Here is a 14,380-nt window from a genome sequence, read left to right as displayed (position 1 = left end):
TTCCGGCTCTATGCTGACAATGGCATAATGGTCGGAAGAAAGCCCAAAGAGGAGCGAAACAGCGGGAGCAAAATGATAACCGAGAAAAGCAGAACCAAGTAATTGGCCCCCCACAAACACACAACACAAACCTTGGAAGCAGTTGTTGTCTGGCGTCTGGAGTCGCTACCGTGATCCTCCTCCTCCGGGGTCCCACTGGAACCAGCAGTCGGTGCGAGCTCATTATCGACAATTTCCCCGCCGTCGTGTTGTTCCGCCGCACGTTTCCTTCCGAAGAGAATCTTCAGCCGCTGGGTCTTGGTAATTGGCTGCATCACTTCAGCGCTTTCGGTGTCACTCCTGTTCACCCCGGGGGAGGACGAGGATACGAATAAAAGAAAATGAAAAGAAAAATGGTCCAGGTTAGACTGAGGGATACACTGTTCGGGTGGTGGGAAGAAAAAACTGCAACCGGGTGTTTGGGATATATACATTATACAGGGGGGATTGTCGTCATCATAATCAACAGCAATCACATCGTGTGCCTCATCGCATGCCGCCGAGATTAGGAGCCGCGCCAAAGGTTAGCAATTAGGAGATGTTTGTCTCCCAGTGGCACGTTTGATTGAAAGATGTCGTACGAATTCGTTCCCTCTCGGTTGATACGATAATATGTGACGCCAATTGGAGCGCTCTTCGGAGCCCAATTACGGGAAAAACGCCCGGGGAGCCCGCATTCGGCGGAATGAGAGGAGATTCTCTCCGTTTCATTTGTTCAGTAGTAGAGTTTATCCGTGGTATTTTCTTGTGAAATAGAAAAAAAATTAAAGCTTTTACTACAACTGGCTCCAACCTACATTTATCGATAGTACAAAAAATAATATAATTTTTAAACTCTGATCTGTTGCCTGAATTTTTTAGTGACCAAGAGGACTAAACGTTTTATGTCAGAGTGTCTTAAAATAAACTAGAACAAACAGTTTACTAAATAAATAACTTCAAAAACTCTAGGGCTCTCGATTATACTCGAGTGTTCGGCAGGAGATGGTGAAAATCAGCAATTTTTCGCTAATTACAGTTGTTGAAAAAAATTGTAAGGGGTTGTATCTCGGACACGACCGCATATTTTCAACGTAGAACTACGCAATTATATTATGCAATCCACTTGTTTACCACTTCGAATATTATTTTAGAATGCATCAACATTTTTGTAATAGATTATGATTATGTTATTATGATAAATTTGATGATCGTCCTTTTACGTTTGATATGATGCCTAGGACTACCAAAATATGTGAACGGAAGAATTGTCGAACCATCATTGTACAGGGTTTTCCAACTTTAAATTCCGAAAGTAAATTGAAATAAAACACACTTAGAATTCGAATTTCGATGAAACTTTTAGTTCAAATTAAAGTTTGGTTTATGCCATTATGTGTGAAATACAACATCATTCAAATGTCCACCTAGGGCTTCCCCGCACACCTTGATCCGGAACAGGTAATTTTCGATGACTTTTCGGCACATAAGGGGCGGTATCTCGGTCATAACTTCACGAATGTTGTCTTTCAAATGTTCAAGAGTTTGCGGAGAGTTGGCATAGACACGGTCTTTCGCATAACCCCACAAAAAAAGTCTAGCGGGTTCAAATCGCATGATCTGGACGGCCAATTGGCATCACCAAAACGCGAAATTATGCGTCCCTCAAATTTCGTTCGCAATATGGCCATGTTCGGTCGTGTTGTGTGGCACGTGGCGCCGTCCTGCTGAAACCACATGTCATCCGTATCCATATCTTCAATTTGTGCCAAAAAAAATTCGGTTAACATGCGGCCATAGCGCTCACCATTCACAGTTACCGTCTCGCCATCCTCATTTTCAAAGAAATACGGCCCGATGACTCCACCAGACCATAATGCGCACCAAACAGTGACTTTTGGCGGATGCAATGGCCTCTCAACAATCACGTGTGGATTTTCTGAGCCCCATATACGGAAAATTTGGGTGTTCACATAGCCACCGAGCTCGAAATGTGCCTCATCGCTGAAGAAAATTTGATGCGAAAATTCAGCATTTTGCTGCTGTTGTTCGTTCACCCAATCGACGTATGCCCGACGCATTCCATGGTCACCACGCTCTAATTTTTGTACCAGTTGGACTATACATGGATGTAGGTGCAAGTCCAAATGCAAAATTCGCCACAATGATGTGTTTGACAAGCCCAATTGCTGAGCACGCCGTGAAATCGAAACATTCGGGTCATCCTCCACACTGGCAGCAACAGCAGCAATATTTCGGCCGAACGCACATTACGATGATGCACAGGTTTCACAATATCCGCTACGGATCCAGTTTGTTCGAATTTACGCACTACATTAGCGATTGTGTGCTCTGTAGGCCGTCCATGACGACCAAAATCCGTCCGTAATGCTCGAAAAATATTTGCCGGTTTTTCATCATTTTTATAGTATAATTTAACAAAATTAACACGTTGTGCGATGCTAAAACGATCCATATTGTAAAATGGCAGACATTCAACTAACGATATTACGCTTTGGTTGACAGCTATGTCAAACGGTTGTCTATATTTTATATTTCACTCTGAAAATATTGCACATCTCACGTTTACGTAGTTTTCGAACTGCGGAAGTTCATTCACCTCTAGTATCTGAAATGACGACTTTCCCAGGCTTATCAGTTTAAAAGTACGTTTAAGGGAAACATATTCCGGTCTGCACAACGATAAGCGATTACAAAAGTACTCAACACCAAAAAAACACCCCCGACTTGCACGTATTTGCAAAGCGGATTCCCCCAGGCACATTAATTTTGAGCTGTGTTTTGGGTTGTGGAAACACAGCTCAGTGGAAATAAAATAAGTAAAAAAAACTGTTTAAACACTTTAATTGTAATTAAACATAATAATGTACTAAAGGCTAGAAAATAATTAGGCAAGTAGCAGTTAGCAGTTATCACACCTCTCCTTTATTAGTCTAGGGCATTGATAAGACTAAAATAAAATCGTGGGACATATGACGAAGTCGCTAATTGTGGATAATGGAAATCCAACGTGCCCCACGATTTTATTTTGGTCTTATCAATGTCCTAGACTAATGAAGGAGAGGTGTGATAACTGCTAACTGCTACTTACCTAATTATTTTCTAGCTTTTAGTGCATTATTATGTTTAATCACAATTGAACCGTTTAACTTCAATTTTTTTTCTTATTTTATTTTCTAGTATTCAGTACATTATCTGTTTCATTAGAATATTTCTCTACAATAAAACCATTTTACTCTATTCTATCAGTCAAACAATTTCATTTGAAACCAATATTGAGCGGATTTCAGAAAATACATAGTGTTCTCCAAGTCAAGTTCGTTCGTTTGATACATATATCCCAATCAACTTTTTTTTTTGAGATGATTTGAAATCAGCTATTTTGTATTGGATATCGGCGGCCAAATTGGATTTTTCAAGATAAGCAGTTTTAAAATGACAGCAGAGATAAAGGTATTTTATAAATTCGGTCAGTTCCTATTGATCAAATTTCTATTAATTTGGGACAACCCTACGGACATACAAACATACATACAAACAGTTCACAGCCGTGGAGTTGCCGGCCTAGAATAGCACTTCGGGTCTTGGTCCCTGTCCCTGTCGTATGAGGCGACTAATCGGGTGACAACGCGAGTAAGGGCGCGGTAAAGCCTATTGGAGATTGCACGGGGGAAATACCGTGTACAGGAGCCACGAAAGGAGTGCCAAGCACATCAGGATTGACGCCAGTAAGATCCTGATTACGACATACTGGTTACGACATAGAAAACGGACACGATACGGAAACGATTTCAACACGACGCTAAAGGCTGACAGTCGTACTATCCTGTTCCCTGAGTAAGGAAGGGTGACACCGTCCTGAAATGGCGTTTGGGCTAATAGTGCGGTTGCCCCCGTCCCGGTAATAACTTGGCAAGTCTTCGGGTACGTTCGATGCTCGTCTAGGCCCAGGCACTAGGTACTAGGCGTCAGATGTCACATTCCTGACTTGCGCTGATCTGGCTCTGAACACGGTCCCCATGAAGGACCGTGTCAACCCCTGCATGGCCTCACTGCTTGCATAGATAACCATGGGATCACTGGTAGCGACTATGTACAACGAGCGGAGATAGCGGCCCGAAGTTGGGACCCAGAAAAATATGAATAGTTGCAATAACACACCAACAAACGATGGAGAGGAGAATGTGTTCGCGAGAAGCGGACGAATGCTGAGGTCACCTGTCACTCGAGTAGCCACAACGAGTACAAGCAACACAAAACCACAAGAAGTGTTTGCCGCCCAAGCATTCCAAGGAGATCTTGGCTCCGTACAGAGCCAGTTGTTTACGCTGACCTCAAGCGCATCCCAAGAAGGGCAACTTGTGAGGCTCAGCATCACGGACGTTAGGAAAAAGGTCAACGAACTTTACGAGTTCGTAAAGGACAAAAACAATGTCCACTTAAAAATAAAACATCTGGTGACGAGCATCAGATCGGTCGTCATGGTTGCTGAACGCGAGCATAAGGAGCTGCAGATGAGAGCAGAGGGTGCTGAAAAGGCTCTGCTCGAGGCGAATGAGAAACCCGTCGAGATACTTGAGACGCCGAAGGGTCCTCTGAACACACGATCGGACAAGCGAAGGAGGGACACCCCAGGAGAAGAAGAAGAGCTGAAAAAGGCCAAGAACGATCTGAGTAACGCGAAAGGAGGTGAAAGCAGTGAATGGCGTACTGTCGATAACCAGGCAGAAAAACGCAAAAAACAGAAGGAGAAGAAGAAAAAAGTTGAGCAGGAAAAGAAGAAACTCGGACCTCGAGTGGAGCGAATCAAGGGCGATGCTTTGATCGTTGAAGTGTCAGCAGGAGTATCGTATGCAGCTATCCTTCGGAAAGTGAGAGACGATCCGGAGTTGCAGACACTGGGCGAGAACGTCGTGAAAACTAGGCGCACGCAGAAAGGCGAGATGCTCTTCGAGCTTAAAAAAGATCCAGCGGTTAAGAGCTCCGCTTTCAAACAACTCATTGAGAAGTCACTAGGGGAGGAGGCGAAGGTGAGAGCTCTCTCTCAGGAATCAACCATCGAGTGCCGGTATCTGGACGAGATCACGACTGTTGAGGAATTGAGAACTGCGTTACAGTCACAATGTGACCTTGGCGATGTGCCAATGACAATCCGGCTGAGAAAGGCATACGGTGGGACACAAACGGCCTCGATACGGCTCTCGAAACAAGCTGCGAATAAACTGGTGGAGAAGGGTAAAATAAAAGTGGGGTGGTCCGTGTGCCCGATGAAAGCTCCCCCTCGTATGGCCAAGCAAATGGAGAGATGCTTTCAATGCATGGGCTTCGGTCACCAGGCGAAAAACTGCGGTGGTCCTGACAGATCGAAATTGTGCAGGAAGTGCGGGACGGAAGGTCACGTTGCTAGAGACTGCACCAAGCAACCGAGGTGCATGTTGTGCAAGGAGGAGGACGGAAACGACCACGTCACAGGTAGCTTCAAATGTCCGGCGTACAAAAAGGCGATTGCGGGTTCGCAGTAATGGAGGTTACCCAGCTCAACCTCAATCATTGCGACATAGCACAGCAATTGTTGTGGCAGTCAACAACTGAAACTAAATGCGACGTTGCAATGATCGCAGAACCGTACCGAGTTCCTCGCGATAACGGAAAATGGGTGGTGGATAAAGCAGGGATGGCTGCAATACTAGTGATGGGAAGGTACCCCATCCAAGAAGTGGTGGAAAGCTCACAGGAAGGTTTCGTGATCGTCAAAATCAACGGAATCTTCATGTGTAGTTGCTATGCACCCCCAAGATGGTCAGCGGAGCAGTTTCACGAGATGTTGGACGTACTCACGGATAAGGTCAGCGGCCGCAAACCAGTCATCATCGGAGGAGACTTCAACGCCTGGGCTGAGGAGTGGGGAAGCAGATGCACCAACGCCAGGGGGTACAGCCTACTAGAAGCCTTCGCAAAACTAGACGTCACACTTCTGAACGAAGGCACTAGCAGCACCTTTCGAAGGGACGGCCGCGAATCCATCATCGATGTAACTTTCTGCAGTCCATCGCTGGCGGCTAATACGAAGTGGAGAGTGTCGGAGGGATACACACACAGCGATCACCAGGCAATCCTGTATAGTGTCGGCCAACGGAATCCCGCAGCGGTACGGAATACAAAAACCTTTGAGCGGAAGTGGAGGACAAAGGTTTTTGACAAGGAGCTTTTCGTCGAAGCACTACGCATAGACAGCAGAACTCTTAATCTGAGCGCCGACGGGCTGACAGGAACATTGGTGAGGGCATGCGATACAGCGATGCCGAGAAGACTGAACCCGACGAATGAACGACGTCCAGCCTACTGGTGGAACGAGACACTCAGCATCCTCCGCGCTAACTGTCTACGAGCCAGAAGAAGAGTCCAGAGGGCACGAACCGATGTAGAGAGAGAGGAGCACCGCGCGTCTTTCCGAGCGACCAGAGCCGCCTTGAAACGAGAGATACGTAGGAGCAAATCGAACTGCTATAGGGAGCTGTGTCGAGACGTCGACGCAAATCCTTGGGGTGAAGCATATCGAATCGTGATGGCGAAATTCCGTAGTTCAACGACTCCCATGGAATTATGTCCGGAAAAACTCGAGGTCATTGTGAATGGACTCTTTCCGCAGCACGACCCACCGACGTGGCCACCCACACTGTACGGTGAGGACGAAGCAGAGAACGCACAAGTCACCAACGAAGAACTCATCGCGGTGGCAAAAGGTCTAAAGTTGAAAAAAGCACCCGGCCCCGACGGAATCCCCAATGTGGCCCTGAAATCGGCGATCCTTGCTTTCCCCGACATGTTCAGGGTGGTGCTGCAGAAATGCCTGGATGACGGTCTCTTCCCTGCGGAATGGAAGATACAAAAGTTGGTGCTGCTCCCGAAACCAGGAAAGCCACCTGGAGATCCAGCGTCGTATAGGCCTATTTGTTTGTTGGATACTTTGGGAAAGCTCTTGGAAAGGGTTATTCTCAACAGACTGGTGAAATGCACGGAGGATGACCACGGATTGTCGAAAATGCAGTTCGGGTTCCGGAAAGGAAAGTCGACAGTGGACGCTATTCGGACAGTTATCGAAAAAGCTCAGGTCTCGCTTAAACAAAAACGAAGAGGCGACCGTTACTGCGCGGTGATTTTGATTGACGTGAAGAACGCCTTCAATAGTGCCAGCTGGGAGGCCATCGCCGAGGCGCTACACAGATTGAAGGTCCCTAGCTACCTGTACAGGATACTGAGGAGTTATTTCCAGAATCGGATCCTGGTATACAACACAGACAGGGGACAGATAGTGAAGAATATCTCGGCGGGAGTTCCACAAGGCTCCATCCTAGGTCCTACGCTTTGGAACACGATGTACGACGGTGTTCTAAGGCTGAAGCTACCCAGAGGTGTGGAGATCGTGGGCTTCGCGGACGACATCGTAACAACGGTAATCGGCGAGACGCTTCAGGAGGTGGAAATGTTGGCGACTGAGGCTGTAGACATGATCGGTAGTTGGATGGACAGCGTAAAGCTCCAGATGGCACATCACAAAACCGAGGTGCTGTTAGTGAGCAATTGTAAGGCAGTGCTGCGGGCAGAGGTATCGGTCGGAGGACATACCATCGTTTCGAAGCGGGCGGTGAAGTACCTCGGAGTCATGATCGACGACCGGCTGAACTTCAACCAGCACGTCGACTATGCATGTGGGAAGGCGTCAAAGGCCATCAACGTGGTGGCGAGGATCATGCCAAATAGCTTTGGCCCAAGCAGCAGCAAGAGGCGTCTCTTGGCAAGTGTATCTTCGTCGATACTGAGGTATGGTGGCCCTGCCTGGTTGGCGGCTCTGGAAACCCACCGAAATCGGAGGAAGCTGAACAGCACATTCCGACTCATGGCCATGCGAGTCGTAAGTGCTTATAGGACCATTTCGACAGAAGCTGTGTGTGTAATCGCCGGAATGATTCCCATCTGCATCACTCTGGCGGAAGATAGCGAGTGCTACAAGCGACGGGAAAGCAGAGGTATCCGGAAATTGATGAGAGCGGAGTCGTTGGACAAATGGCAGTATGAATGGGATACGGCAGAAAATGGTAGATGGACGTACAGGCTGATACCGGTACTTTCGACCTGGTTGAACAGGAAACACGGTGAAGTTAACTTTTACTTGACGCAGTTTCTGTCTGGGCATGGCTGTTTCAGGCAATATCTACACCGGTTCGGGCACGCAGTTTCACCCCTCTGTCCGGAGTGTGGAGATATGGAGGAAACACCGGAGCACGTCGTTTTTGTCTGTCCCAGGTTCACCGAAAGGCGCGAGGGGCTGCCTGCACTTCATGTCGAGAATATTGTGGAGGAGATGTGTCGCGACGAGATGATCTGGAATGCCGTGAGCAGTGCAATCACACAAATCATGTCGGAGCTGCAGCGAAGGTGGAGGGCTGACCAAAGTGCTGACAACGTCCGACGGTGAAAGGTGAACAACGGCGACGGCTGTTGCAAGAGATGGTACCTCACGAGAGTAGCTGTGACGGGGTGCGCGTTGTGTTGGAGGGCACCACCTAATCGGCTCTCCGCTGGGAAGAGAAATCCTGCGAGGGTGACTGTGACGGGGCGCGCGTCAAGTTGGAGGGCGCTTCCTAATCGGTGCACGTCTCGACAGGTAAACGGATACTGCCGCGGAGAACAGCAAAAGGCCTACCTGACAACGCCTGATCGTGGCCTGGATGGAGGAACACCGCGAACATTTCGAAGGAACGAGCATCAAGGATGAAGCCACGATCAAAATGGTGAATACCCCACGAGAGTAGCTGTGACGGAGTGCGCGTCAGGTTGGAGGGCACTGCCTAATCGGCGCTCCGTTGGGAAGAGAAATCCTGCGAGGGTGACTGTGACGGGGCGCGCGTCAAGTTGGAGGGCGCTTCCTAATCGGTTCACGTCTCGACAGGTGAGAAACCCCGCGAGGGTGGCTGTGACGGGTTGCGCGTCAAGTAGGAGGGCAATTCCTAATCGGTTCACGTCTCGACGGGTAAATTCAAAATGCCTGCGAAGAGGACATCAGCGCAGTGGAATTAATAACGAATGGAAAGAACAAAATATTGAGAAAAAGGGAAGGACAACGCTAGTTAGCGTTGAAAACTCGAGAAGTGCATGAGCACAGCCGCCCCCTGAAGTAGTCGCCTAGATGTGGTCCCAGGGGGAATAAGGCAACGAGTAGAGGGCTTGGTTTTTGTGGGTGCGATCCCCACTCGACGTCTGGGTTAACCCTTCCCAGGTAAGGCTGGTAGAGCGTTCCTCACCTCTTAAAAAAAAAAAAAAAAAAAAAAAAAAAAAAAAACATACAAACAGTTCAAGCTAAATAAAACCGTTTAATAAAGTAATTTGCTATTTTGTGATTGCGGCCATCTTGGGTTTGGATTTTTCATGATCTGCTGTGATTTACTATTCAAGCCCTTTTATTTGATACCCATATTAATGGGTTTTTTCATGAATAACCGTATTCTACTAGTCAAACCCTTTCATTTGATACCCACATTAATGAGGTTTTGAGAAAATATATAGTTCGCTATTTTATAGTGGCAGCCATCTTGGATTTTCAAGATCATAAAATACGCAGTTTTATAATGACTACAGAGATAAAGGTGTGTTCCAAATTTCAGATCAATCGGTCAACAGAAAGGGGGTACAATTTCTATTAATGTACCCCCTTTCAGCGCTACAGACAAACACGTTACAAAGTTACAAACATACAAACATACAAACAGATTACAGGGCAAGCTAAAAAAACCGTTTAAAAAATACCCTCGACTTGCATGTTTTGACAAAGCGGATTCCCCCAGGCATATTGATTTTGAAGTCTGTGTTGGGGAAACCGTAAATCGGGCCAATCAAAACTTGGCGGTTAGGGCGTTCAGATAACGCTTGACATTTTACAGTTATTCAATTGTTCATCTCATGTAAAATAATATTTTATTAACTGTGATAAACGCGTAGAAATATTTCCTATCAATTAATGCAAACATCTTTCCGATCTGATAAGAAATGTTCGATTTATAAGCATTCGAAATACGGGTAGGGCAGAACACAAATCGGCAGAACAAATGTATGGGAAAAAAGGAATTTCTTCCAGTTTTCATGAATTTAAACCGTTTAGAGATTAGCGAATTGTAATGTATAGCATATCAAACAACTCTTAGAGAATTTCCGATTCGATTGGTATACAAATCATGAGAATTCGTTCACAGTGAAAATAGTTATTAACGTTAACTTTATTTCATAAAAACGTGACATGTTTTCTGATTTGGCACCCTTCCTGAAAGACGTAGTTCTACGTCAAAAATAAGCAAAACCAGAAGGAGCGACCAAAGTATCCGAAAAATAATCAGTTCATTGTTGAACATATTGTAGATACGATGACGATTACCCGAAACTACAATTTGTCTTCATCATATGAGAATTTTTGACCGTGACTATTATTTCAGGAGAACGTATTCACTATCATTGATCTTTTATTGGAATAATCATAGCTCGAAAGGCTAATGTCTGATTAAAATATAATGATTTTTTATGATCTCTTGAATGGCGTTACGGTTCCCAGTGGAACTTAAGCCGTCTCGAAGTAGGTATTAGCTAGCGTCATTTTCATTAGTACCGTAAACCGGGGGCAAATTGATTACGATTTTCAGGAAAATGTAATTATTTCCAATTATTTTTGTTAAATTTAAACTCAATTTTTTATAAAACCAGTACTGGAGCCAAGGCCACAAAACGTTGTGGAAAGTTGAGTTAAAAAAGCGGTCATTTGGAAAATTTTTAACGGAAAATGTCAAAACGTAACTTCGGGGCGAAATTGATCAGTTCATGTTTTTCATGTGTTATGTACAAAAATGAGTAAAAAATAGTTGAAATCGTTAATCTAAAAACTGATCCGCAGGTTATCCAGAGACCATTCGCATTGCCCTAATGTGGCCAAAAACCCATGAAATGGTCACAAATTAGCTAGTTTTGACAAACAAAGTGATTCGATATATCGCATGATGTGCTTCCAGATATGGTTATTCGCAGCGCTTTTTTGTAAAATAGTTTTTTACTATCTTACCAAAAAAAAAATATAGTAAAAGAGTACAGTAAACATTCACTAACTGGGCGAAAAGGGAAGACCAGTTATCGACATTTTTGTTTTAACTGGTCCGGCATGTTAAACGTCAAATAAAATCGAGGGGAACTTTAATGAATTGTTTGATTCGCGTTAATCATGAAATTGGATAAAAAAAGGATTCCAATGGAAGTTTCGCATCGAGTGTTACAACAGATATGAAATATAATTTGAGGAAATTATTTTTCTGTAATTTAATCAATGTTTTTGTCACACAGCAAATATTACATTTGAAAATGGCGTCGATTGCTTACAAAATTCTGCTTTTTAACTGGTCCAAGGACCAGTTAACGTTCGCCCAATTAAAATGCAGACTAGTTAAACCAGGACCAGTTAGCGAACGATTACTGTATTACGGCCGGAACGGGAACCGAACCCGAACCATGATAATATGTGACGCAAACTACCTGGCCCCGGGAGAAGTAGAATATGATGTTAGACAATGTTAAAAACATTTTTTGGTCGATTTTCAGTGAATTTTAAATTCTCAACTTTTTGAAAGATCACTGAGATACATAGAGGATACATAGAGATACTGTTTATACAATTCTTCATTTAACAGTAAGACGTTTGGAAGCACCGTTTTCGTTACAAAGTGTAGACCCAAACAAAATTTCTTGTATTCACATTTTTGCATCTAGTTCATATTGAAGTACGTTTTTAATGTAAATTTGAGGCTATCGACACTTAGTTCTCCATCATTCGAAAACAATTTTGCTTCTATATTGTTATCTGAAATAGGAACAATAATGGTTTTTTGTGTATCTATAATGATTTTTGTCTGTTGGGTTCTATTGCTTCATTACTCTCAGTTCGCGTCTTTCATCTGATACATAATAGAATGACAATTTGGCTATACAGTTCACAATTTTCTTGTAAACCAAATAATAAAAATAGTTTTTGCATTTGTGATTGTGTGTTCATGTCTTCTAGCTAATGTTGCGTATTTCATCATTCTTTCTAATAAGACATCAACGGTATCACGTGGTTCCTTGCAACGGGAAGTCGCAAAAAATGCCACTCAACGATGCTCGTCTTAACATTTGGCATATTTTGTTTTTTGAAAACCTCGATTTTCGGAAATTTATCAAAACAAACTCAAATTTAACGTTTGTAACACCAGTAAATGAATTCAGAATGAGCTAATATTTTGCATAGGGTATATTATCGTGCAAACCAACATTTCGTAGCAAGTTCCGAATGAAAAATCGAGATAACTATTTTTATTGGCACCCAAAACCATACTTTTCGTTCCGAACTTCGAAAAAAACTTGTCAGATTGCCGATTTTTGACAAATTTTATTTTTCGAGATGACACTAGAACTCGACGTTTCATGCAATTTTCAGACATTTGACATCAAAAAAATGTTTTCGATTTCCCAAGGAGGGAATTAGGTGATTTTTCGATTTTCAAAAAAAAAAACTCAAACTTTGACCGCTTTGCGCCACTCTACCTTAAGTTCGATTGAGCTGAAATTTTGCATAGGGTGTTTCCTCGAGGTGGTGAACATTTTGTATAGGGTAACTCTTTTGAAATTTTAGGGTCGATTTTTTTCCCATACATTAATTGGCACCCTAATGGACATACATGTCAGGAAGCGGAAGTCCTGTCCACTGGTCTCGGAGCTGCAGGCAATGACGCAGCGGCAGCGGCTGAATAAGATGGTCAAGTTGATTTTCCCGGCTAATCGCGACATGGCGGTGGTGATGGACGACGAGACTTATCTCACCCTGGATCCCAAACTAGCGTTGGCTGAAAACATTTCATCTTTGGCAGAAATGATGCCATTTTGTGTGCTGGGAGGTTTGTATGTATGGCAGCAGACATCTCTTTCTGTTTTCTTTTCTCATTTCATTTGGGATATGCCAAAAAAAAGTCCATACGACGTCAATGGGGATCGAACCAAGGCCGGCTGGAATGCAAAGCTATTTCATACGACCACGATATCCATATAGCTGCCAGCGCTGTTATATAGAAGCGTGATAATATTACATCTCATCATAAAATGAAGTTGGAAAGTGGATAAAGGAGAACATGTACGAGATTATATCTTTCTCTGTCTGGTCCGTGTATTTGGCAAACTGTACGAAAAGCTTTCATATGCTTTCATTTAAATGTGTCTCCTGTTTCGCTCGCTCATATTGGCTCTAGCATATACAGTGATACAAACTCGTAATCGTACTCCACCGTGCAAATCTCTTTTCCCTTCTTTTGAAAGTCGAAAACAAGGTTTCGGAACATTCTATCTAGATGAAGTCATAGTGTCATGTGAGGGTTAAAAGGTTTGCTATCTGTTTTCAGAGTAATGGTTTTTATTTTTCTAAGAATTGAGAAGTATGTGCGAATGTATGGAAATTGACTCAAACTCATAATCGTACTCTGGTTGAAATTTCAACTCGATTCATAAAGCGTTAATCATTTTCAGGATTCCATCATTAGTATGGTATCCCTTGTTCATTGCAACTATCTTTAGCTGTCTTTAGCCGTTATCTACGAGTTTTTTGGTGTATTCTGAAGGAATAGTCATCCATTTTTTGATCAAGTGGATTTTATAATCGTTGTTTTTGAAAATTTGATGGTTTCTAAATATCCTACACAGATAACTTCCATATTATTTAACTGGGATTGATGGTGGGAGATTGGGGAGAAGTATCAATAACTTTTGAGCAATTATAATGTAACCATGTGTGAACTATATGTGACTTATACTTAGGGTCATTGTCTTGGAAAAACTTGAATCCTCGATTCAATCTCATTTTGTTCACACTTTGCTACATGTTTTTCTTTAGGATGTTCAAGTAAACATTCTGATCCAATACACCATCGATGAAAATCAAATTGAACAAAAAAAAAGTTTGTAATGTGCCGAGGAAGAACATCTTGAATGTCCGAGCACAGACGGAAAAACCGTTCAACGGTAAAATAAATCAGTAACTCCAATTTCCATTTTTTTGAAACAGCATGAAACACACCCATGTCTTACTAGGAAGATGTTATTCCCGTATGTGAGTCGAAATTTAATATTTTTGACTCTGATGATTGTCGTTTCGTATCGAGGAAGCCGAACAATGAATTGAGCATAAAAATCTGAAAGCAACGTATAAACATGTTGGTGGTGGAGGGATGGTATGAGGGTGCATGTAGGGGGTAATTTGGTTTCCATCGATGGTGTATTGGGTCAG

The 14,380-nt window shown here is 43.6% G+C and overlaps 2 protein-coding genes across 3 annotated transcripts in view; one reads left to right on the top strand and one right to left on the bottom strand.

Annotated features, from left to right (window-relative positions):
• LOC129764786 (uncharacterized) overlaps positions 1–14,380 on the top strand; it is a 1,146,248-nt gene that overhangs the window by 497,020 nt on the left and 634,848 nt on the right. The gene's annotated exons all lie outside the window — the stretch shown is intronic.
• LOC129764788 (fasciclin-3-like) overlaps positions 1–14,380 on the bottom strand; it is a 262,546-nt gene that overhangs the window by 921 nt on the left and 247,245 nt on the right. The window contains exon 9 of the mRNA XM_055764271.1: positions 132–339. Within this exon, the coding sequence (XP_055620246.1) occupies positions 132–339 (208 nt within the window). The remainder of the gene's footprint in view (positions 1–131; positions 340–14,380) is intronic.

This window comes from Toxorhynchites rutilus, chromosome 2, assembly GCF_029784135.1.
Source record: "Toxorhynchites rutilus septentrionalis strain SRP chromosome 2, ASM2978413v1, whole genome shotgun sequence".
In the NCBI taxonomy this organism is placed as follows: Eukaryota; Metazoa; Arthropoda; class Insecta; order Diptera; family Culicidae; genus Toxorhynchites; species Toxorhynchites rutilus.
The sequence above is the reverse complement of the archived record's forward strand: the minus strand, read 5'-3'. Positions and strand labels throughout refer to the sequence as shown.